The sequence below is a fragment of the Podarcis vaucheri genome (assembly GCF_965113315.1).
Source record: "Podarcis vaucheri genome assembly, chromosome: 14".
NCBI classification, from domain to species: domain Eukaryota; kingdom Metazoa; phylum Chordata; class Lepidosauria; order Squamata; family Lacertidae; genus Podarcis; species Podarcis vaucheri.
In genome coordinates, this window is record NC_138752.1 from 37165587 (window position 1) to 37190721 (window position 25135).

At 43.9% G+C, this 25135-nt stretch overlaps 1 protein-coding gene and 1 long non-coding RNA gene across 9 annotated transcripts in view; one reads left to right on the forward strand and one right to left on the reverse strand.

Annotated features, from left to right (window-relative positions):
- The window catches only part of RAB11FIP3 (RAB11 family interacting protein 3), an 87185-nt gene extending 75849 nt beyond the window's left edge, over window positions 1-11336 (forward strand). For 7 of the 8 annotated variants that reach the window (XM_082199074.1, XM_082199076.1, XM_082199077.1 and 4 more), the window contains 8 exons: window positions 644-737; window positions 1451-1554; window positions 2439-2579; window positions 3033-3114; window positions 5187-5324; window positions 5437-5592; window positions 6747-6887; window positions 8279-11336. In XM_082199074.1, the coding sequence (XP_082055200.1) occupies window positions 644-737; window positions 1451-1554; window positions 2439-2579; window positions 3033-3114; window positions 5187-5324; window positions 5437-5592; window positions 6747-6887; window positions 8279-8392 (970 nt within the window). In that variant the 3' untranslated portion in view covers window positions 8393-11336. Of the gene's footprint in view, window positions 1-643; window positions 738-1450; window positions 1555-2438; window positions 2580-3032; window positions 3115-5186; window positions 5325-5436; window positions 5593-6746; window positions 7280-8278 lie in introns of those variants that run through there. The other variant, XM_082199073.1, reaches the window with a different exon arrangement.
- Window positions 6287-25036, reverse strand: LOC309518767. The gene is made up of 4 exons (XR_014213597.1): window positions 24907-25036; window positions 15124-15413; window positions 12371-12465; window positions 6287-6929 (listed from the first exon to the last, which is right to left on the reverse strand). It is a non-coding gene; the product is annotated as an uncharacterized lncRNA (long non-coding RNA).
- Window positions 25037-25135: the final 99 nt, after the last annotated feature.

The following is a 25135-nucleotide window of genomic DNA, read 5'->3' on the forward strand; positions in this document are numbered from 1 at the left end:
CCACGAAGTAGATTAGACTGAAATACAGCCGCTTGCCCAAGGCTGTTTAATAGGCTTTAGAGTGGGTGAGGATTTGAATGTAGGATTCCCAGATGCAAACGGGCCACTCCAGCAATTTATCCTGGGACACCTGCGAAGTATATATTCTGCAGCGTTGAGCCACGGTCCTTCCTCTTTCATGTTCTTTATTGCTCTTGAGAACGTGTTTTATCTCACTGCCATGAAGATCAGAAAGAAATTAAGTGGGAGAAAGTCAGATCTTAATCATCCCATATTCCAAAGAGCAAAGGGGAAAAGGTGTGTAAGTGTGGGTACCTGGTAATACGCTATTGTTCTTTCTGCCACCCCACAAAGGTGCCAGACAACCTTGTTCAGCTTAGAGGACTATCGAGGGATGCTGTGGGTGGGCAGGCAGTAGCCCGTGAAACAGAAGTGTTTGGGGTTTTTTAATTGAGAAATCCAACTCTGGTAGTCAGACAGGGCTTCTGAACTGCACTTGATGATGGAATCCCCTGCAGGAAGGGAAAGGAGCAAGGTGGAAATGTTAACCCATGCACAACTGTGCTAGTTCGGTGTTCTCTGTGATGATGGTCCTTCTAATTGTCTTCTTGCTTTGGATCGGCCTGGTCTGTCTTCGTTACAGGCACCTTCACCAGACAGGAACCCTCCCTCTGGATGTCATGGAGGAACCCTTCCGGAACAACACCGAATGCCTGGAAGAGGACATCACTGATAAGGTGGGTGTGTTTTACAGCTGGAAAGCATTACTGTTAGAGTGTGTGGAAGCAAATGCTTTCTTCTCTGTCTGTCTGTCTCTCTGTTAAAGATCTGGATATGTGTCTCCTGATCAGGAGGAGACTAACACAGACCAGTGACTCATACAGAGAGGCAGCAGACACCCTCCTCCCATAAGGGTGTAATGCTGCTCCAGTACTGCTCCAGACAATTTCGGGCTCCCACCAGCCCCAGCCTGCATGGCCACTGGGATGCTTTACTTTTTATGTGTTTAGAAAAATTTCTAACCCATCCTTTATTAAAGGCCACAGGTTCCCTATTCATGATTATAAGAAGGCCACCCCCCACTTTCCCAGCTGCTGCTGCTGCTGCTGCGGTGCACTGGCTTAGGATATGCGAGCATCCAGCATCTTAAGGGTTTTGAAACAGCAGCCCTGATCATTGACTCAAATGGATTACCAAGAAGGAGCATTCCATTTTTAAATCTCTCCCAAAAGGTGAGGCTTTGGGTATTACAGACTAAGGAGCCAAGGATGATAATATGACGTTAAGCAAAGGACCACGAAGTGCGGAGGAAACAAAGTGTACAATTGGTTAGAGCTGCTTGCTCTTGAATTGGACCAAAACCTCTGGCCCCAGACTGGCTTTCATGCCCTATGGGTGAAGCAAGAAGGACAGGCCTTTTAATGCTTGATTCTCACTGCTCCTTCTGCAGGTGATCTTCCTAGAGAAAAGAGTGACAGAGCTGGAAAAGGACACGGCAGCAAATGGGGAGCAGCACAGCCGCTTAAAGCAGGAAAACCTACAGCTGGTGCACAGGTGAAAAGCGGGTGGGTGGGAGGTTGGCTTGCATGACAGGTGTCAGCTTTGAGACGAGCCTGTCTGTGTGTTCAGAAATGGCATGTGACACAGTTGTGTGGAATGACAGGGCTTGAGATACGACACAGCCCTATCAATCATTAGTAGAATTTACTTTATCATGCTCTGTTATTTAGCTGGTGGAGACAATGAGAAAGAGGAGAACTGGTTCTGGTTTGGGGTGTATGAAAGCATCAAGGTCAACTCAGTGTTCCATTTTCCTCTATACTCCATATATTTTTTCTCTTTTATTTAGTTATTGTGGTTCTCTATTTTGGTAAGGTCTGTTAGGGTCCATGGCAGCTATATAAGTTGATCAACTTATAAAGCAGGGGACCCTTGGTTTAAACAAAGAAATTAGGCCAATGCTCAAATCATTGGGTGGGGGACATGATTCAGCTAATATTGTGAGGATAGGGTGTGCAGTTTTTGGATTTCATTATGGGCCTCATGCTTCCCCTCCATGCCCCAGTAATTTGGGTGTGGTGTGCATGTGTGCCATTTCAAATAGAATACTTCCTATTTATTTGAACACATTTTCTATGTTTCTAAGCATTTACAAAGAACTACCTGAAATAGTAAACAAATAATATTGATAGGAGCGAACATTAAAAACAAATTTAATGTAGTATTTTGTCAAAATATAAATAAAACCAGCAACTTTAAAACAAGTATACACAATAAGAAAATTTTCTTAATTTCATGGTGAAATGACCCCTATACCAAATGTTATTTTCCTTCATATGTGTGCAAAATGCTTTTTCACCTAAACAGTTGTGCTCCAGGGGGAGTTGCCCTGTGGAGTGTCAGCCACTGAACTCCACAACCTCTCTATGTCTTCACAGAGCGAATGCCCTGGAGGAGCAGCTGAAAGAGCAGGAGCTGAAATCGGATGAGGTTCTCATGGATGAAATCCGGAAACAGCGGGATCTGCTGAGCAAGATGGAGCGGGAGAAGAGCATTGAGATCGAGAACCTCCAAGCCCGGTACGGTTGGCAAATGCGTGGAGACTCCGCTTAGGCACATCCATACTCGGGGTCATCCAGTTACATTCATTGGCAGAAGATTCAGCACGTAAAAAAGGAAGCCTTTATTCGTACAACATACAGTTAACACGTGTTGGTGCTGGTGGGGCTACATTCCCCTTTGGACAGCCTTCTAGGGGTTCCCATGCCAGGGGTGGTTGGGACCAGGCTAAAGGTGGGTGGAGCAACCGATGTAAATTTTAGGCTTTGTACAGTTATTTGCACTCACACACACGTCTCTATTCTCCATCCAGGCAAGCGAGAAGAAAGATCAGGGTTCAAGGGCACACGAGGCCAGCCAAGGCCAGTGAGGGGTGTGGCCTGGGGAGAGTCACAAGGGCCAGGCAGAGAGGCCTCCTGCTTGCAGGGATGGCAGTACATTTCCAAGCTTATGCTTGTTTCTGTGAACTGCAGGATACAGCAGCTGGATGATGAGAACGGCGAACTTCGGTCCTGCGTCCCTTGCCTGAGAGCCAATATTGAGAGGCTAGAGGAGGTGAGGTGCCTCTGGCAGGCAGAGATTTCTGTAATATGCCTCTGTGTGCCTTAAAAATAAAAGGGGTGGTGTGCTTTCCTCTGGACCAGAATTTCTCAGCGGTAAAGAAAAATGCATATGGCTCTATGTTTCAGTGACACAGCATTAATTATCCCACCGTTACTCAGCATCCTTGCCTTCAGAGCAAGCTGTGCTCAGTTTGCTCTTGCCAGAGATGCTGCACACCTGCTTTAGGCCATACACTTATGCAAATCTCTGATTATTTGTCTCCCCCTGAGGTCAAATACTAGCCTTTCTCTGAATGTGAGCCTAGGCTGCCTTGTAACTTCAAACCTGTCACTTTTAGACTCCAATCCCTATGTTCACTTACCTTGTAGTAAACCCCACTGAATATAGCAGGGATTTCTTTGGAGTAAATATGCATAGAAATGTATGGTGTATCCCCTGTGGTTTGCTATAGCGGTTGTCCTAAGATGATACTGCATCAACTTTTTCTTATATGATCAAGTGGAAGGCTAGGCTAGGTTGGAGGGGTTGTGATTAGATTTTGGCTTCATTTTTATGGGGGCAGGGGCTGGGTCACCTGTAATCCAAGATACAAAACATAGTACAAGTGAGTGAGACTTTTATTTTGGGATGCAGGCTACAAGTGTTCAGCTCCTTCAGATAAGAGGAAAGGAAAGGAAAGGGGAGAAGGGAATTTTGTAGCAGGTAATTGGTGATTTGCAAGTAGAGCTTGTATCCAAGTACAGGGTGAGTCTTTTAAAAGAGGCCCTGTGGAACATGTGTACTCTGTATCCACGGGGCCTCTTTTAAAGGACTCATCCTATATATACTGTAACTGGGAAATTAACATTGTATATGAATTCTGTGATTTTATACAAAATGGGCAATATGCACAGATGGATTTCCCTTGGTATCAAAACCAGACATTCTGACACCTTGTTTCAAATATTAGCTAATAGTATGTGCCTTCAGTTTTTGTCCTTTTAACTTGAGAGTAATGGTTTCTGGACGATACATTTTAAAAAAAAGAAAGGTTCCTTGTCTCCTTGTCTAAAAATCTACACTTTTGTTTGTTCTATGATTTTCAGTCCAAAGGCTATTTTTGTCCTGCTTTTTGGAAGCTTAATTTGACTGTTTTTGCTGCATTGTTGAATACTTAGGGTATTGAGTTGAAACCTTCAGTTAGGCTTCTAGTTACTAATTGTTACTGGTAGCAAACAATTGTTTTGGTTAGATATTGAAAACTGGTGGTTATTCCATCATGTAAAGCATATCTGATCAACATTTTAGAGAATGCTGAAAAAGACAGGCTGATAGTTGTGGTAAGAACTTATCTCAGAAACTTCTTTGCTGCTAGCTAGAAATTTAATAGAAGAATAAGTTATTTTTTATTGCTTTTTTGCAACATGCACTGTCACTTTATTCCACTTAATAAGACACCAGTTTCTATAAATCTTTAAGGAGGGTTATGAAGACCAAGAGTGTACAGCAGTCTCGTAAAGTAGGCCAGTGTTACCTTCATGTTACAGATGCAGGTGGGGTGACAAAGCTGAGAGGAAGATATGCCTGAGGCCCCCTTTTACTTTCATGTTTTTGCTGACTATATGCGGAGACAGTTTCAAGCAGCATCCATAATAATAAAACCCAACTAATAGCATGTGTTCCCTTGTCTGGATCACTTGTGCATTTCTAACCCCTTTGCCTTGCTTAAAGCAGGTTTCTTATGTTCCTTGCTTGTTGTCATTCTGCCCTCTAGTGGCAGGCCAGTGTTTTTAGTTGCCAACACAAATCCTGACATGGCTGGTTGTGGGCTCCTCCTCAAGTCTGCTCTCAGCATCATGAACTGCTTGTGGACAGTGTGTCAGCTCAAACAGCCCTGAATTGGATACCAATGTTGCATATTTTGGGATAGCGGGATATTAACTGAGCTTGGTAGCAATCAGTCCTGCAGTGTCCCTTTTCCAAGTGTGGGAAGGCATGGGGTCTTGTTGGACTTCAGAGGTGCTTGGAAGAGGCGAGAGTGTTGGGAGGGTTACAGTTTCATTTCCCTGGTTGTTTTTTTTCAGGAGAAGCAGAAGTTGCTAGATGAAATAGAAGACCTCACAATGCAGCTCAATGAGGAGCAGGAGAACAAGAGGAAGTTGGGAGACAAGCTGACCCACGAGAGGCACCAGTTCCAAAAGGACAAGGAATCGACCCAGGAGGTGAGCAGACCCTAACCAGCCCCCTTGCAGCAAAGAGTCGCTTTGTGTGTATGGGTTAGTGCTCTTTGGTGATAGTCCTCCACTAATCTAGTTTGCCTCCCTTGCCTTGCAGTTGATTGAGGACCTCAGGAAACAGCTGGAGCACCTGCAGCTCTTCAAGCTGGAAGCAGAACAGCGAAGGGGCAGGAGCAGCAGCATAGGCCTCCAGGAATACAACAGCCGGACACGGGAGACAGAACTGGAACAAGAGATCAGGCGGCTCAAGCAGGTACTTGAGCTTCCCTTACAGACTTCTTTGCTATATCTGAATTGGGCACTGGGAGGAGAGAGCATTGTGGGTCTCAGTATAGCTCTACTGGCCCTGCATTTCAGAGACTGGTTCAAATTAAATGCAAGAGGATGCTAAAAAAATGTGCTGGCTGGAACAACTAAAGGTCAGATGTTGGAGAGAGGTCAAAATAAATGAGCAAGTTTATAACTAAACTGTTGAATCTTTGGTCCTTAAACCATTATTGTGCCCTTAGTATTTGGTATGTTGGCTAAGCAGAACAATTGTGCACTCATTAATCATATACACTTCTCCTAGCGGTATGCTAAAATAATCATTCCATGGCACATTATTCTTAAACTTAGATCTTCTGCCATTTACAGATCTTTTACAGATTGTAGGTGCCAAGTAATGTCATCCACATATCTGCAGAGCATATCTAGATGGTCAGCTTCTTTATAAGGCATCCCGCTGCAGGACCAAAAATGCATTTTAAAATGCATTTAAAGATATAGCTTGCTATTTTTTCTGCAGACTCAAGGGAATATTTTTTGTCAAGCATTATTTTATATTACCTGGATGAAACACGTCAGGATGTTGTGGGCACGGTTGTTGTTGGAGAACCAGTTTTATATTACTTATATGGTGGCATTATTTGTCACAGCTGCCAGGAAATTATGACCATGCATCTGAATTACTTTTATAATCATTTTTAATTCAGCTGAGGTTTATGAGGTCGTACCCAATGCACTAGTGCAACAGACTTGCATGTGCTCAGTGCAGCTTTCTCTTCCTGTCCTCTTCTACAGCACTCCATGTGTAATCAAAATCTGCTCTGGGGGGTTGGGGGATGCACGAGGGGAGGAGAGAAAGAGTCCCATTGCGCCAGCAAAGCAATGCATGTTGAGCATTAGATAGAACTCATGGCACATATGTTTTAGTTTTGAAAGATATTTATGTGTGCTGTCAATTTGTGGCATAAATGGATGTGAGGTTTGCAAAGGCTACATGTAAGTGTATCATAAATACTGTCAGTCAGAATTCTGAACTAGATGGTGGGCATCTGCAGTAAGGCAGCTTCACACATTTGTTCATAGTGGAAGCAGCTGGTAGTGATAACAGTTGCAACATTTTGGGTTTCTTTTTGCCAACAGGATAACCGAAACTTGAAAGAACAGAATGATGAGCTGAATGGGCAGATCATAAACCTCAGTATTCAAGGCGCCAAGAACCTCTTCTCTGCTTCCTTCTCTGAATCTCTGGCTGCAGAAATCAGCTCTGTCTCCAGAGATGAGGTACTGTGGGAGGGTCTGCTGGAAACTCTGGGTACCATTTTCCTGTCAGCAGTAAAGGTGAAATTAAATTCATATGAAATGGAAATCAAAAGTGTGGTGGTAAAATTTTGCAGTCAGAACTCAAACCTTTCAATACTTTGGGTTTTTTAAGGAAGACTAAGGACTTAAATCTTTTTCCCATATCCAAGTGTAAATACATTATAAATTATCAGTTTGCCAGATGCAAGCCCCACCCCCCTGCTGTTTTAATTCGGAACAGATAATCAAATTCAACAGCCAACTCAGCATAATGCTGAGTTTTCACTGTTGATGCTGCACTGAAGTGCTGTGCCTACATGGAACTTGGCAGGTATGAATCCTGATGAGACAGAAACTGCATTTCTTCCCCCCTCAAAAACAAACAAAAGTTTCTGACCTTTAGGAAGTTGAAAAGTATTTATTCCAGTGAGAAAATGGAAGTTAGACCAGAATCTTTAAATTTTAATTTGTGGACCACCCTTCTGCAGTACTCTCCTTGTCACTTACAACCCACTGTAATGACAAAATAGGTATATGGGGGTGGGGATTGTGCCATTTTTTGTGCTTTTATTATTATTTCTCTCTTTGAATATGGTTTTATTGATGCATTTTAAGAGTTGCAAGCTGCCCCAAGGGGTCATAAATCAGCAAATATTGAAGCTGTATTTTGTGAGTGAAAGCTGATCAGTAAAAAACAGTTCAGTAAACAGTCATGTAAGTTCTCTCTGGAAGAGGCAGTGTTAGAGTGGTACATAAAGCAGTTACACTGGGACTCATTTCAAAATCTTTCCCTAATAACCATGCAGAATTGGGGTGCAGGTGGGCCTCACTTTGTATATTTAATTGTAAGGGATGTCAGTTAAGACAACACACAACTGCAGATGTCATCCAGCTTTAAAATCCACTGAAGGAAACAGTGAGAAACATGAAGGGAGATGGAACATGGCAGCTGCTACTTTGTGATTGGTATGTTCCATCGAAGGTGCAAGAACAAGCTCTGGATTGATTCCACAGAGATTCCATTAGGAAGGACTATTGGTAATGGTTTGCTGCTCTTGTATCTGGGAGCTTTTTTCTGCACAGAAAGATAGGAAGCTGCCTTATACTCAGTCCATCCAGCCAAGTAGTGTCTACATTGACTGGCAACGGCTCTCCAGGGTTTCAGGCAGGATTCTCTCCCAGCCCTGTCTGAAGACGCTGGGGATTGGGACCTTCTGCATGCAAAGCAGATGTCGAACCATTGCACTATGGCCCTCTGTGCAGCAGATCATCATTGTACTGTGCCTTTGGACAAGCTGTTCAGCCCAGAGTTTGCCGACTCAGAATAATAGCCTTCATGTAACATGTTTCCCTTCTCTCCCTCCTCCCTGCAGCTAATGGAGGCGATTCAGAAACAAGAAGAGATCAATTTCCGGCTCCAGGACTACATTGACCGGATCATTGTGGCCATCATGGAAACCAACCCATCCATCCTGGAGGTCAAGTAGGAGGCTGAGAACTGCGGTCCTGAGTGACACTTGGGTGCCGTGCATTTGCTGCTCTTGAGGAGATGCTGGCAAGTCTTGGCTCTTCTGCAAAGAAGGCGCGGGAAGCCTCACGTCATGAAATTGGTTAGGTGGTGGAACCTGGTGGACTTGTGGGGGAGAGAGACGGCTATTGAGCCTGGCTGCGCTGACTCCAGTGGGTTTTTAAGCCCTTGTGATTTGCAAGGGTTGGGTGGGGGTGGGCAAAAGGAAACACGGAGGGGAAAAAATTCAAGGCGCAGAACACAGCGGGAAAAGGGGGGTGGGGGAATGGGAACGTACACTAGCAGCCTGCTGCGCTGGGCTGCAACTTGAAACCCTCTTCCTGTAAGCTTACAACCCTGCCCTGCACAAGGGGAGAGAAAAGAGGTCCAAATCTCTCTTGCCCCACAGCAGCCATCACAGGGGAGATGAAGAAGAGGAGAAGTTCTCCACTGCCTCCCTCCCTCCCTTGCCTTGCCCACCCCATCCTTCCTGAAAACTCACTGGGAGACACATCAGTTGCACTCTGCAGCATCTCCCTTCTTGAAGCTGTGGGCGCCCTCCAAGAGGGGTCAAGGCCACAAGACACGTGGATGACTTTTATCATTGAACCAGTGGAAGGGGAGAAAAGGGCCCTTACCTGGTCCGAAAGTTTTAGTCTCTCTAGCTTGCAGAGGCATCCCCCTGTTGCACCCAGCAAAATATTTGAGGGAGGGGGCTTGCTTGTAGTTTGTGTGATCCCTGACCCCGTTCGTTTGGCAAGCTGCCTTAAAGAAAACATAGCTGGCTTGTTTCCTATCAGAGGTTGCAGGGAGGTGAACAGGTTCTGGCAGGTGGGGAAACAGGAGAGGGGCTTTCTGGCATTATAGTTTAAAAAAATTGCCTACTGACACCCTCTGCTTGAAGACCTAGTCGCAGCTGATGGCTGTTCTGCAGGCCAGCTGCCCACCAGGTGATGTGGTTGGTCTGCTGGAGGCACTGGGGAGGGGGGACGCTCAGCTGATGATACTTCAGCACTGGAGGCAGAGCTATTCTTCCCCTCAGGTGCAGCAGCAGCCACATCCCTTCACCTTCACTGCACACCTTTCTCTTATCCTTTTATTTTCGCAGCAGTTTGGTCACTTTAAGACAGGAATGGTGACTGTTCTATTCCATAAGAATTTATTTATTTTTTGCAAGAGGAGGAGAGAGGAGATTTAAGATACTTCAGACAGAGAAGCAAGCTGTTCAGCTGCTGACATAACCATGTCTTGCTGCATAGAATGTTCCATTAACCAGAAATGAAGCTTTTGCCATCATATCCATACCAAGAGTCAAATCTAAAATGGTTAAAGCTGGCAGGATTTTGGCTTCATTTTGCATACCTTTTGGGACAGGATGAGAGAGATGGATGTGTTGCAACTTAATCCTTTTTTCCTTCTTCCTTTCTCCTTCTCTCTAAGCCCAATTGGAAGAAAAAACGTATGTTGCCCACCTCCCCATCCCAAATTTTATAGGAAAAGGTTGGTTTTTCCCATACCTAAAAGGTATGCTGTCTCCACAGAACCAGAAGGTTAAGGTGTTCTTATATATATTTTAAAATCTGGCCCTGGGGGTTGGTTTTAAATCATGTTTTGCTTGGGGGTTTCTCTTTTTAATGGCACAACTAGGGAACAGGGAAGGTGGAGCGTAAATCTGTTGTTGATGGATCCTGCTGCTTTGTACATAGATAACATTCAGGACCCCCTAAGAAGGGGCACTGATTGGCCAGTGCCTGGGACTCCCAGTGAAGGTTTGGTTCTGGGATGGAGCTGAGAGTTCTGAGCTTTTTCTGGGTGCCTTCTCTCCCCCCTCCCTCTCTTAGATCTCCCTGCCCTCTCTTAAAGCACACACATTTAGGCACAAGGTATGTAGCAGTACCCCACATACTTGCCTGAGCCATCTAAGCAACTGGCTCTCATGGAGAGCAGAAGTGGGCAGTGACAGCTGACATATCTCCTTCTTCCTGGAAAGCATAAAGTGCTTGTTCTCAACCCCTGATGTACAGGGAAAGCAACAATCCTATTCTGTTTTTTTTTTTAATTCAAAAATGCACCAAAGTGAGCACCCCAATCCAAGGTCACTGGGTTTTGCTCCTATTGAGCTCAATTGCATTTACCAGGTTCCCAGGATGAATTGTGGCACCATGGCCAGATTATGTGGAACTATTTTTTTGTATTATAATCAGTGGATTCATGCTCTATAATTTCTAGCTAGATCAAGTGGGGGGGGGGGTGAGGAACACAGGGACAAAAAATGTGGAAGTGTTTGCTTCTCCACCTGGACAGCGATTCTTTGAGCTCAAACACCCACCTTCACATTTATCCCCTTGCTGTGCCCACTCAGCCACCCCTGAAATCTGGAGAAAGAATCCGCGTATTGTACATTTCCAGTGGACTCTTGGGTGTAAATCAGTGTATACTTGGAGAAGGAAGGCTTTTCTTTTTCTACCTTGTAGAGTTAGGTATTTTTTATAGATGGCTGATCAATTTTTTAATACTTCAAAAAAAGAGAGCAATGTATCTGTGTATACACACACACATGCACACACACACGCACATATATATATGTATAATGTACAAATCTATAAATAAGCAGATTTGCCTTTCTTGACTTGGGCATCTATGCCCACGATAACACACACACACACTCCTCTCCCAGCCCTCCCGGTTGATCACAAAGAGGTACTGTAATGTAAATAGTCACAGGAGGGGGAAAATTATAATAATAAACCAACAAAAGTGAAGCACTGGCTTGCACACTGCTTTAATTTCCTGAGGAAACCTGTTCTTCCCTGCTGGTATGTGAAGGAACTTCCAGAAAGAGGCGAACAGTATTTGTCTTAACGGGTGTACTGACTCTTGTCTGATTAAAAGCTGTTACCGTCTCTTTGCTGGAGACCAGTCTCTCTCTGTGTCAGTTTTTGTTCTCTTTTGTGTTGCAATGCACCAGGGAAATATGGAAATAATAAGAGGTTGGGGGGAGGGACGACTCCTGGTGCAGAGGCAGACAGGAGCCACAGCCTACCTGTAATGGGAATGGGAGTTGACTGGGAGCATTCTATTTGGGTGAGTCTTCATGTGGGCTTTGCAGAATTTGGCCCCAGGAAGCTGCACCCAGGATATTAACCAGAGGTTATCTGCCATTGTTAGTCAAACATGTGGAAGTGCCACATGTGCATTTGTATGTGATTATAATAAAACACACATCGCTACACGGGGTGATTCATTCTGATACATTCATCTGCATTCAAGCCAAGATGTTGAGATATATATACACACACATGAGCAAGTTCTTCATGTAGAGAAATTTGTACATTTGGTGGGGATATTTGATGGTTTCTCGATTACTGAGCATATTCACACAACAGGCACACTTCCCTAAGGTATTAACAGAGGCCTAACATAAGTTCCGGGAAGTGATTTGAAACTCATGTTAAAAAAGATATTAACCTTATAGACAATTATGCAAGGCTGATAACACTTCTCTTGTTCTGCCACTAGATGGCATCAAAGAGCTGCTGGAATTTGAGTGCTAGCTCACTGCAGAATGTATGGGAGAAGGCCGGGGGGGGGGGGGACTCCTCAGTTGAGTTGCTGACAGTAAGTGCTGGGCCAGCAAGAGGTGGTGGTGGAGGTAAATTTTGCATGCACCTTACCACTGTCTCCTAGTGCTGCCTTTCATTTTCCCTATCAAAGTGTGTGGCGGCCATTCTTTTGTATGGGAGAAAGCAAAGTGGTGCGTCTAGTGAGACTACTGGGCTTCATCTGCCCCCTGCCCTTGATGGAGAGTGGCCACTTGTGCATTGCCAAACATAACATCTCCTATTTTATGTTACAGATGCACATTTAGAAATAATCACTGTATTTAATTATCCAGAAAGAGACTACTTCTTACCGTACTGGAGAAGACAAACAGCAAGTGACCTGTGTGCCTCCTTACCTGCTGTCCAGGTGCTCATGGCTGATGGGCAACTTCAATCCTCCTCCTCCCTGGTTCTCCCCCTTTTTGGTACTTCGTCTTTAACTGGACAGCCTCTGTAAAGTATAACACATGCTCACCTAACCATAGTGACCTTGGACACCTGAAAACTGAGACTACTCCTATTTGCATAGCCTCTTCCTGGGCCTTGTTTGGTTGTGACAGTTTTAAGAACTGAGCATTTTATATAGATTGACTGTGAATCTCTTATTATTTGTTTGTTTGTTTATATCCCACTTTATCCAAGGAGCTCAAGGTGGTCAACGTGGTTCTCCCCCTTCTCATTTAATCTCCACAGCAATCCTGAGAGGTAGGTTAGGCTGAAGCACCTTAGATCGATAAAAGTGACATATAATTTTTGCTTCAAATTATGGACATATTTACATAGCAGAAAGTTCATCACAAAGCACTGGTCCAATGTGGATTTCCCTCTTTGGAAACCTGCCTGGACTTCAGATACCACCTTTTTGTATCTGCCCATTCTTCCAGTCTCCCAAGAAGGAGCCTGGCATATAGTTTAGAGGCTACATCTAACAAACTAATGGGTCTATAATTGGCAGGGTTTTTCTTATCACCCGTTTCATATATTGGGGCACCTTAGAGACCAACTAAGTTTGTTCTTGGTATGCGCTTTTGTGTGCATGCACACTTCTTCAGATACACTGAAACAGAAGCCACCAGACCTTTATATATAGTGAGAGGGAGGGGAGGGGTATTACTCAGAAGGGTGGTGGGAGTGGGTGATTGGCTGATAGGTGTGGTAAACCCGTTGATGACTGTTAATGACTGCCAGGTCCTGGTCTGACACGCTAAGCACTACATCATGTTGGTTCTCCAAATTCCCCAAATGACTTCTACTTCTGTGTCTTTGGACCCTGTGGAGCAAACTACTTCATTTTTAAATAAAGAAACCTCTCAGTCATGGTTGCCCTTGAAACATTGTCCTATCCCTGTTTTAGTTCTTATTTATTTAAAGCATTTCTACTCTGCCTGTCTGCCAAGACAGACCCTCGAGGCAACTTACTATCACCCGAAATGATCTACAGTAAAATCTCACAAACATATAAACAAAATGCTTAGTTCATAGCAGCAATGAAGCAGCAGTTCCCTCATGCTTGCTTGCAAAGGCCTATGCAGATAAATACATTTTAATCTTAATACCCGAAACCACAGGAGCGGAGAGTGGTGTGGTACTTGGGTCCTGGTTGTGGGCCTGCCATGGGCATCTGCTTAGCCACTGTGAGAACAGGATGCTGGACTACAGGGGCCACTGGTCTGATCCAGCAGGGCTCTGCTTATGTTCTTAAGCTCTCACAGTGAAGGGAAAAGAATTTACTTAAACATTGCTTGCAGAATGGGGCAAGAGATAGATGACCAATGACCCTGGCTCCTTGCAATGTGTAGAGCAGAGGAATAAGATGAGGTTCAGGCTATTTCCTTGGGCGTACCTTATTTGGGCCCCTTCCAGCTGAGACCAACCATATTATCTTCCTCTGACTCAGAGACATAGACAAGCTTCTCCAGGGAGCCCACCACACTCCAGGTCTGGATAGCCTGCATACGGCTGATGTTAAAAGAACTGAACTGACTTCCTGTCTGCAAGTGGGCCAGTTTCAAGGTACTAGTGTGCAAAGCCCTGCACAACTTAGGCCTAGGGTCATTTAAGGACTGTCTTACTTTGTACACCCCCAGGCCGATCCCTGAGCACCATTAGTGGTTGCCTATGGGCCAGAAGCATGACTCGTACCCAAGTCACATCACACATTCAGTGTTGTGGGCCTATGGAAGCCCCTCCTACAAGAAGACAGGCACCGGCCCTACTGAGTTTCAGGTGTCTGGTCAAAACTTACATTTCAAGAGTCCTTTGCCCTCTTGAGTCCTCAGATGTTTTACTTTAAAAGAGAGAGAGTAGATAGGTAGCCGTGTTGGTCTGCCATAGTCAAAATAAAAAAATTCCTTCCAGTAGCACCTTAAAGACCAACTAAGTTAGTTCTTGGTATGAGCTTTCGTGTGCATGCACACTTCTTCAGATAAAAAGAGAGAGAGAGAGATTTTAAATTCTTGACTTTTTAAATTTTGCAGGTTTGTTTTAAATCCTGCATATTGTATATTTATTGTTGTGAGCTGCTTTGAGACCCATGTGGTGAAAATAAACAAATGAGGTTTTTTTAAAAAATAAACAAATGAGGCAACATTGCCTAGAGCTGCCTTAGCAGGACCCCTTGGAGCTGTCCAAGGTCCTGTTCTAGTCTACCCTGATCACTTCTCCAGTGAGTTTCAAGCTCCCGTGGAACAGGACACCGGAGTGGGGTCTTACTCTGGCTCAACTTTTGTGTTAAGCATACTTGTTTACCATGCTTGGCACTGTCTATGTTCACCTGTGTCTAACATACACAGCAAGACCATGACCAGGGGAGGGATGACAGCCGGCAGGAGCGAAGAGAAGAAACAACATGGTATACATGCCTCAGAACAACAAGAGGCCTCCATTTGCCCCAGCTGCCACGAAACAGGTCTCTCCCATAGCGGTCACTACGGCCACAGCAGGCACTGTAACTCTCCAATGGTTTGGCTTTATCCCTGAAGGCACATTCTTCTGTTGTCTCATGACAGATGGATGCCAGAAGGCCATTCTTATCTTGATTTTCAAAAGTTTGGGGATCAGCTTAGAAGCTTCAGCTCTTATTGTCAGCAGCGTGAAAACACCGACCCACCTGTTTGTACGCCAACCCTCCTTTGTGGAACACCAGGAGCCTTTGCTGCTTGCTCACTGAAGGCAGTGGTTAGACGTCCCATCTCCCCTTCAGCCTTTGGCAAAATTCCATGATATTAATTTGGTCAGACGGCTGATTCTGCAAGGATCGCCTGGCTGACTTTTCTTTCCTGACCTGGATTTCTTGGCTTCCATTGGTCCCCGCCCCCAAGTCCTGTCTGTTTTCCAGGTTGCTCTGGCACTGTCCACAGCTCTTCATTAGGGCTTGCATTTCCCCTGTGACTTGCAAACCTGGTGTTTATGAGAAAATGAGATGTAAGAAGCTGCCTTGAGAATGAGGGTTGATAGGAGGGTGAATCTATGACAAGGTGGTGAGCTGCGAGGCTGCCTTTTTAATTCTGGTCTTTGGAAGTAATCATGTCTCCCTCTTCTCCCCTCAGTAAATTATTCATTTAAAATAAGTGAGGGATTGGAAAGGCTTAAGCTCATTTAAGTGCTCGTGCCCCCAGTGCAACTGATACGAGCACTCCATGAAATTGTTTGCCGGGCATTTGTATCCAAAGTAAGCAAAACCATAAGCAGCACATGCCCAGCAAAGATATGGTTTGTCCCAATGGTTAGAAATAAGATACTCTGTACAGGTACTGGAAACATGCCTTTTACCATAAAGTCATATTCTGTGATATTTGGACTACGAATTCCTATACTGTAGGTAAAGCTACTTCATTTTGTACTCTTGAAACCCTTTTTATTTTTGAAAAGTTGCAATGTGTTGAAACACTATAAAACAATCGACATATTTTATTGCAGAATATATGAAGTGATACTGGTTGGGGGAAAAACTTTATATATGGTATACCCTTTTGGAGTCATTTATGACTCAAAAATATAACAAGTCTTGTGTTTCATGTACAAATCTAAACTTATGAAATTCACAAGTTTGAATATAGATTTATTAATGTTTGGATCTGGAGATATCTAAATAATGTGAGCAGCATTCGAGACCATATAAAGCTGAATTTTCACTCTTTACTACAACTTCTTCATAAGGGTACTTCCACAACCTGTTAACGTTGTTACTATATTGTAGCAAGTTTCAAATTCAATGGATAAACATTCTGGACAATGATGAGGTCCAGCAATGTGGTGTGAAAGGAGACCTGTTTTCAACGCCACCTGCTATTTTTTTGCTTAAGCAAACTAAAGAGTGTTCTGTTATAGAATGTGTTATTAAGTGTAGGGGAGCTTAACTGACAGCAGCAGCAATGCTGGGGCAGTGGCACACACCCATTTTAAATATTTATTTTGGCACAGAACAGGAGTTCTACCTCAATGGGAGTTCTTCTGAGCCTGTAGACAGCACAAAATAATTGAATCTATATTATAAATGCATGCATTTAATAAGAAGTCATGTATGTATAACAGGATGTATACTGTACTTAGGGGTACATACCTGGGTGGGAGTTAAGGCGCATGCAAATAGAGATACATAACTCAGTCGCCAGAGTGAACTGGGATGAACGGGGTAAGAATGGCCACAAGAACCTAAAGAGAATTGACTGGTTTTGGGGGAAAGGAGGAAATTGATCACAAAGCAGTACCTATGTGCCTGAGTAGATGGAAGAAGCCCCAAATTTCATTTTATCTCCCTAAGGTGATGCATACTGGGGACACACTGGAAACACACACACACACACACACACGGTCTGAGCTGGCAGTGACTAAACAGGAATGAGATATTGAGACTGTTGTAGATAGATTTATGGGAAATTTCTTTTTTTTTAGGTTTTTGTTGGCAACTAAACAGAACACTCAAAATAAGGAAGATTTATGGAAACTTTGACCGAATATGCAGCTCCTGTGAAAACTGCATATTCCTTGTAGAGGATAGTTGGGAAAGGAATCTCAGATAAAGCTGCTAATAGCATAATACCTTCATACAAATCTGGGGTGTGACCACACTGTGGAATACTTGGCTGCTTCACCTCAAAAAAGGATATTGCAGGGCTGGAAAAGATGCAGAAAAGAACTACCCAAATAATTAGTGGGCTGGAGCAACTTCCCCACAAGAAAAAGCTACTGTGTTTGAGGCTTTTTTAAGCTTGGGGAGGGAAAAGTAAGGAGAGACATGATATTAAATTATGCATGGTGTGGCGAAAGTAGATAGAGAAAAGCCCCCCCCCCCGAAATGGAGGAGTGGTAGATGCAGCTACAAATCCCATTATTAAACTACGTGCTCAAAGAAACAGTAGTAGCCATGAACTTATACAGCTTTAAAAGATTAGAAGAATTTGTGGAGGGTGTTCTGCTTGTTAGTTTCCAATAACTGAATAGCATTTGGTTTGCTCCTATGAGAAACAATATGTTTGACTTGATAGGCCTTTTGCCTGATCCAGAAGAGGTGTTCTTATTCTATGTAAGGGGCCCTTGGGGATCATTTTAGATTCAAAGACAGGGTAGAAATCCAACTAATGCTATTCCAAAGAGTTTGAACACCATATTTTGTTTTTCCTGAATGCATCCTACCTGAGGCCAGTACTCTTTTCTAAATGGGATGGGGGAAGGGGTTGAACTCCACATTTTAATTTGTTTTTATTGGTATTAAAAATGCTCAGAATCAAGGGCACATCTTGTATAGACTATTTAGATTCTGTTATGTTTAACTGTAACAGAATTGAAAAGAAAACATGAAAGATGAATGTCATTTCTAACAATCAATGGTAGTTTCTCTTTAATAATTGCAAGTTGTACATTTTCTTCCATATTATCAGAAAAGCTCCATTATAATAAGAACATAAGAAGAGCCTGCTCACTTTCCCCTAAGGTATGGATTTTTGGTCCTTTGGTTGGAGAATTGCATCACAAAATTCAGAGATGTATGAATTTTAAGGGATGGCTGTGCTTTGGAAAGTGTGAATTTGACAGATTCTGCTTTACATGTAAAGTGAATTGAACTTCTCTCCCATCCCAAGGTAAACTGCTGAGTCATGGCTGTTTGGATACATTCCCAACCTGAACACTGGTACCATGCATGCCAAAAGCAGCGCTGCAAACCCAGCATGGGACAAAAAAGTCTGATGGCCTTGAAATCACAATTTGATCGCAAAGCCATCTCCTCATCCTCCTGTATCCCTCATAATCAAAACCTGTTAGCTTCACCAATAATGCCTTCTCCACTATCCTTACATCACCTCTTCTTTCCTTCTCTCCACTTTAAAGACAAGCTTTGCTTGGCTATTTTTCTGAGTGCTCAGCTTAGTTAAATGAACGTAAACAGTAGGATGTTCTTTAAAAATATTATAAGGTTTTGGTACTTCTTCTGAAGAAGGAAGCTGACACAGTAAGAACTGCCCCCTGAAGTTTTATTTCTTTGGGGAAGTGGCCAGGTGGGAAGCGTGAAACACAGTAAATAGAATCAATGCATGACTGAGCCAGGAATTGTGGGGAGAGAGGATGCTGGCACCGTCATGCCTTATCGCTGCACATTCCTGTTCTTCTCTAGGTTGAGAGCAGGAAGGTACAAACGGAGGAGGATGTGGATGACTAAGGAAGGGCAATGATGAATGAGTTTCTGTGACTTGATGACTGAAATTTCAAGGAAAGGGATCAGGCTTCCTTGTACTGGATGTGTCAAGGAAACTCCAGTGCTGTGGTCATAATAAAATGTTCACATAAATAATATTTACGTAACAGTGTTTGTTGTAAAGCTGCCTAACCAGTGTGTCTCCTGAAGCAGATATTTTGGCCATTGCAGCATTTGGAAATTTGTGTGACCAAATTTTTCACACTGGCTGCTTCAAAAGTATCTGTGGCTTTCTGTCCATAACTACTGCTGTTTCTTCCCCAGTGAGTAGCAAAATATGTTCGAGTGAGTGATAAATTTTAGACTGCACGCTCCTCCAGGCAGAGACCTATTTTCCTGCACTATACACATGGATTGCACTATATAAATAATGAGTGTTGTATCCAAGGAGGTTTTACTCAGAGCGCACCTGTTGAAATTAATAACCTAAGTTAGCCATCACAATTATTTTTAGTGGATCTACTCTGGGTAGGACTAGCAGTGAATGCAGCCCCCAAATCATATTATATGAAATTCACAGGGGAAACTCTCTTCCTTATTAAATAGAAAGGTTAGCATTTTAAAAACAACACTTATTGATTAAAATTGTCTCAGACTGCAGGACTCCAGTTACTCTGAAGCTGAGGTGGCCATTTCCTTAGGTGGGCTTTTGTTGTAGAGGCTTGATGCTAAGCCCAACAACACCCTCCAGCTTGGAAAAATGGATTGGGGAGAAGTACTGCACACCTTGGGTTAAAGGTCACTAATTTTTTCCACCCTCTAACTGCACTTGTCACCTAAACTGCATTCACAGTGCAAATGTTTAATTGTCATATTTATCTAATTACCTCTGGGTCAAAGAGCACTGAAAGATTGCCCTGGGCTAGGTGAAGAAACCAGTGCTGCATTGTGAAACCACCACTAATGACGGTGAGCGAAGGCGGCAAGGTACAGAGTGCAAGCACAAAGTTGTGCAACAGTCAGGTAGGGAAAGTACCAGACCATAAGCTATGAAATGAAGATGTCAAAAAGGCCTTGGCTGCTTTTCTCACCATGTTGTGAGGAGAGTTTGAATTACTGCTTGATTTAAACACTCTCTCTCTCTCTCTCTCTCTCTCTCTCTCTCTCTCTCTCTCTCACACACACACACACACACACACACACACAGAATTTGCAGGAGACCCTACTTCTAACTTTACACTGCATCCTTTCCTAACCCAATTCCATCTCCTGGATCTATCTTTTCCACTTGTGGCTCAGATGGATTCACTTGTTAGGAGTGCCCTTTACTAGTTACAGCTGGTACCCCAGCTGTGGCTGCTCTTGGACAGAGATGCTCCCAGGTTGGTGAAGGCCAGTGTACATCCTCTGAGGTATGTACTTTATCATAGGTATGGGGGACCTCTAGCCCTCCATATGTTGAATGGGTACAACATCCATCATCCCAGATCATTGGCTATCGTGGTTAGAGCTGACGGGAAATGAACAACCTCTGGAGGGCCACAGGCCTGCTTTGCTATTTATGATGACAATGTATCTTGTTTATTTAAATGAGAGGCATATCCAGGAAATGGCAATGGTAACAAATGAGTGTGGCCAGGAGGAAGGGTGGGGCTACAAGTCAAAAACTGACAGTGCCTGCAATATTTCTTTTCTTATGCTACTGCTGTAATAGATGAAGAGGAAAGAAGCTAACAGCTTTTCTTTTTCTCCTTCCTGTTCCGACAGACCTGTGAACTCAGCCTCTTTGGTAACTGCTGGAGCTAGCTTAGCTGGTTGATCAATGTGATTAACAATCTAAAGCCTTAGCTGAGTGTCTTTCCAGTTCATTGTTTGAGGTAGCTAACCAGCAGAGATAATAATGTTGGGAAGTGGTGAGGGCTAAGGATTCATCAGCAGGGTGGGAAGACTTGTAAGTTAAAGCAAGTCAGTAAAAAAATTAATACAAGGCATCTAATATCTTAAAAATAGATGTTGAATTCATTGTAATGACATTCAATAACATTTTAACATCATTTAAAAATATGCCAAGTGCCTGCCAGTCATCCACATGCCCTTTCCATTTATTGATTTGGAAAATGGAAACAAGTAGGAGCCCTGCTGCCAACAATCTCTCTCTCCCCCTCCCCCCGGCATACACCTCCTGAAGTAAAACAATTAAAACATTTTTCTTGTAAACATTATCTGAATATTCTAGGAAGGGGGTCCGCAATGTTACTGATGAGGCAAATCCTGCTTTTCGTACCACTTCACAGGTTGCATCAATGTTGCATGTGCCATGTGCATTGATTAGTTGTAAAGAGGCAGGAGAAACTGCTGTTCCTAAATAATAAGAGGGGAGGGTACTAAGGATCTGGCAGGCCTAGACACAATGGAACAAACCTAAAATGCCAGTGGCCGAGTTTGGGCCACAAGGGGTAGGGCAGAAAGTCAGGTAGAATGCAGAGGGAGAGGGAGGGACAGAGGAAGATTACAGATACTGCCTTTTCCACTACCTCCCTAACTAGAAACAGAACTAGCTTATGTCTCCAACTATTAGGTACCAGTACCACCAGCTCCTCCTCTGACCTTGAGACAGGAGCAGATGCTGAAGGCTATGAATGATTAGGGTGATGCTGGAGCACTCAACCTGTGCCTGTTCTTCTCTGGAATGCAGCTTCAAGGACATCATTCCAGTAGATGCCTTTGTCCTCTTTTAACCTTTCACGGTCTTTTACCTGGTTGTTGGTCTGTCACTGTAAACAAGATTGAACTTTTGCCCACCTTGGCAATCTTACTTTGGAGATTAAAACAAGAACGGTACTGGAAACATAAAATTCCCTGATCAAGACTGAGGCTTTCTGATACAACTGTGAGCAGCTAGAAGCTTTATGCAAGATATCACATACAAACCTACCACAAACTAATATAAATATAGGAGAAATTTAGGTAGCAAGCAGGTTTTTTCACAGAACTCCCTGGTTGATAGAGAAAATCATTTGTAAGCATCCAAGCATATCCTGATAGTTCTTCTAAGCTCTTTTTATTCTCTGTGTATTTTGCTCTGACTGTCTCTTTAGGAAACCATCAGGTTATGTCATTATATAATTGTCTACTATGCTTTCATGCAATATACCTTTGTGTGGTTAAAAAAATAAAAGTAGACTAAAAAGTAGACTTAAAAAGACTGTATTTCTTGAGATTTTGAATTCATATGTTTTATGCTAGTATAATCCCTAGAATTTACAGAAATCGGGGGGGGGGGGGTATGTCTCCTATGCATTGTTCTGACACATACCGGTAAACACGAGTAATCTATTATTTGCTTAAGTGCTGGGTGTGAGAACTTATGCATACGGAGCAATTGTAACATCAACATCAGAACAGCTTGCTTTCCTCATATTTTCCCTAGACACAAATACCAAAGAGATTTGGTAACAGTGAGGTGAGCTCAAACATACACCAAGCCCCCAGCAGCCAATTTTAAGAGAGTTTATTAAAAATTTGGCTTACGAGAGTAAAAGCACAAAGGCAGAATAACATACTGAAAAAATAAACATTTAAAATGCACCTACCCAATTACTTTACTCATGCAGGCTTATAGTCTGCTCATGAGCAACTTAGCATCTTTTTGGATGGCTGAGGAGGGACAAAGGGATGTTGGTGTCCCATTTTTAAGTGCTCTTTACCCAGGTGGCCTCCGACTGACAAGGGGCTCCAAGCAGCCAATCCCAGGAGCTGCACATAGCCCAGCTATTGGGCATATGAAGGATTAAGCAATGAAAGTGTCCATGGCAAGGAGATGGTGGCTATCAAAGTGTTTATTACTGCCACAGTAGTTCATTTTCTTTGTGAAACCACAAGTTTTCAGCAGCTTAACTATTATAATCCAAGGGAGGGGAGATGTGACCTCTCTGCCTAGGCATGATGAAGGACAAGAGTAACCAGGTATCCTTTAAAGGACAGGATACCACAGGGGAAAATGGTGTGAGAAAAATACAGAAAGACCTTCTCAAGTGCTCATGGTGATCTGGGAGCTCAGAGATCAGATTGGTTACCAAGGTTCTCAGGGCCCTTATGCATTAATTATGGTTGTGTAGTCTGCCCTGCCTGTATGAAAACAAGTTGTGGGTCATTTTTGTTCCCAAGCAAAGGCTGTGTAGGGTTGGTAAGTATTTTTAGATCCCCTTGAGCCACACATACTATGGTTCTCCAAACAAGCAGTCTGTTTCAACCCTCCTAAATTGTGAAAAAGGTAAGTGTCTTGAAGGGGGAACATAAAGCTTATGTTCCTTTAAACCAGAGAAAATAAAGAGCATGGAGAGGAGGCAAAGATAAAGGGCAGGAGAGATAGGGAAAGGAGGTTGAGGAAAACTCAAGGAGTGCATGTTAAGGTTCTGGAGGAAGGGAGAACTCCTAAATGTTCTGTTTTGTAGGCGAATGAAGGCATAGAAGAGCAACCATGATACTTTTGATTTCCTCCCAAAAGGTATTTGGGACTAAATGGAAATATAGGGATTGGTTCTGTAAACTGAGGTGAAAGGAGACTCTAGAACTGCATTGTCATAAATTTCATGTGCAGATCCTGAATGTGAGGTCTTAACGTTGACTATTGCTTTCTGGGCCCAGTGCTTTATTCTCAGGTTGACTGACCAAACAAACAAACAAACAAACAAACATACTTGTTGTACTTGTGTACAAATTACACATATCTAGAGTCCTTACACCTCCATAGCCCATTTCTAATGAAGATACTTCACATACATCTGTGCTAACTTCCTCAGTTGTGCAGGCCCAGGTTCTTGCTTGGAACTGCCATAGGCAGAGAAAAGCTTTTAAGAGCCAAATTGCTAACAAAGGTAAGGGTACCCCTGCCCGTACGGGCCAGTCGTGTCCGACTCTAGGGTTGTGCGCCCATCTCCCTTAAGAGGCTGGGGGCCAGCGCTGTCCGGAGACACTTCCGGGTCACGTGGCCAGCGTGACGAAGCTGCTCTGGCGAGCCGGCACCAGCGCAGCACACAGAAACGCTGTTTACCTTCCCGCTATAAAGCGGTACCTATTTATCTACTTGCACTTAGGGATGCTTTCAAACTGCTAGGTGGGCAGGAGCTGGGACCGAAAGATGGGAGCTCACCCCGCCGCGGGGATTCGAACCGCTGACCATGCGATCGGCAAGCCCTAGGCGCTGAGGTTTTACCCACAGCGCCACCCGAGTCCCAAAATTGCTAATGGGTATACTTAAAATGGTCAGTAGATAACAGCTAGCTTCTGAAAAGGAAGCTACTATGTGTTTTCCATTTGATATTGAAAACTGTAGGTAATTGAAGCTGAGAGCACTCCTTTGATTTCAAGGTCAATGTATTTTCAAACTGTACTTTTCAACTGGGTCCTGCATCAAAATCTTGTAGTCTGGAGTACTTGTGCTCAGGGTTGAATCCTCAAGTTCTTGGCTTCAGTATGTTAAAGTGTCATTGAAACAAGGGTGACTCTGCTGAAGCCTTTTTTTTTTTTTTTTTTTTACTTAAGTGCTGTAGAAGTACTTTTAAATAAATAAAAAAACTGCACCTCTGACTGTGGGTGGGCTCTTGATTATTTATTGCTTAGATGTGCGTAGCTTTGGATGTAAAGTGGTATTGCTGAGGTGGGGAAAAATCAGATCCTAGTTCTCAATTCCTATTGCCATTGTTTTGCTTTTACAAGTTGCCCGTGCCTGTGCGAGTAGCAGCTTCAACTGACGCGTCGTCGTTCTGGCACTGTTTTTTCCAATGAGCTTTTTGGGTGCTTTTTATTTCCCGATGGCGGTGGGCGGCTGCAGCTACAGAAGACCGCATAAAGCGCACGTAAAAGGTACGGGAGAGCTGCCTGGGGCAGCGCATAGCTTTGCATCACGCTTAGCCCCACCCACCAGCTGAGCCCCAGGTGAGCCGCCGCTGCCGCACAGCTGCCAGGCTGGGTGGGAGGCGCAGTGGATCCTGGGAGTTGTAGTCTAAACCCTATGTTTCCTTTCCAGGCCTGGGTAACACTCCAGTTAGGGCATAGCGACCGCAAAAACAGCTCGCCTGCCTTTCGCCTTTAATCAGCATCTACGCGCTCTTTCTCAACCCCTTCCTGACTGAGGTAAAAATAAAAACCTTCCTCCTTTGCAGGACCACAACTCCCGAAGCGAGCCTCCCTCACCACCGAGGGCTACCACATCCGTTTTCCCGCCTCCCGCCAGGCCCTCTGGGGCTTGTAGTCCCTCACCTTCGTATTCACGACGGCTTTCGGCGCTGTTTCCGCAGGGCGGGCTCTTCGCTTCTCGGTGAGTCGCTACGCTACGGAAGCGGCGTAAGGGGCCGGCTTCTGGACTCTGGGAGGAGGAGCGTGGGGGGGGGCAGTTGTTATAGCTGGCTGCCTCCGCTTTGGGGCTGAGGGGGGTTAAAAAAAAAAGGAAAGAGAAAAAGGAAACGGTTTCCTGAGGAGGCGGGAGAGA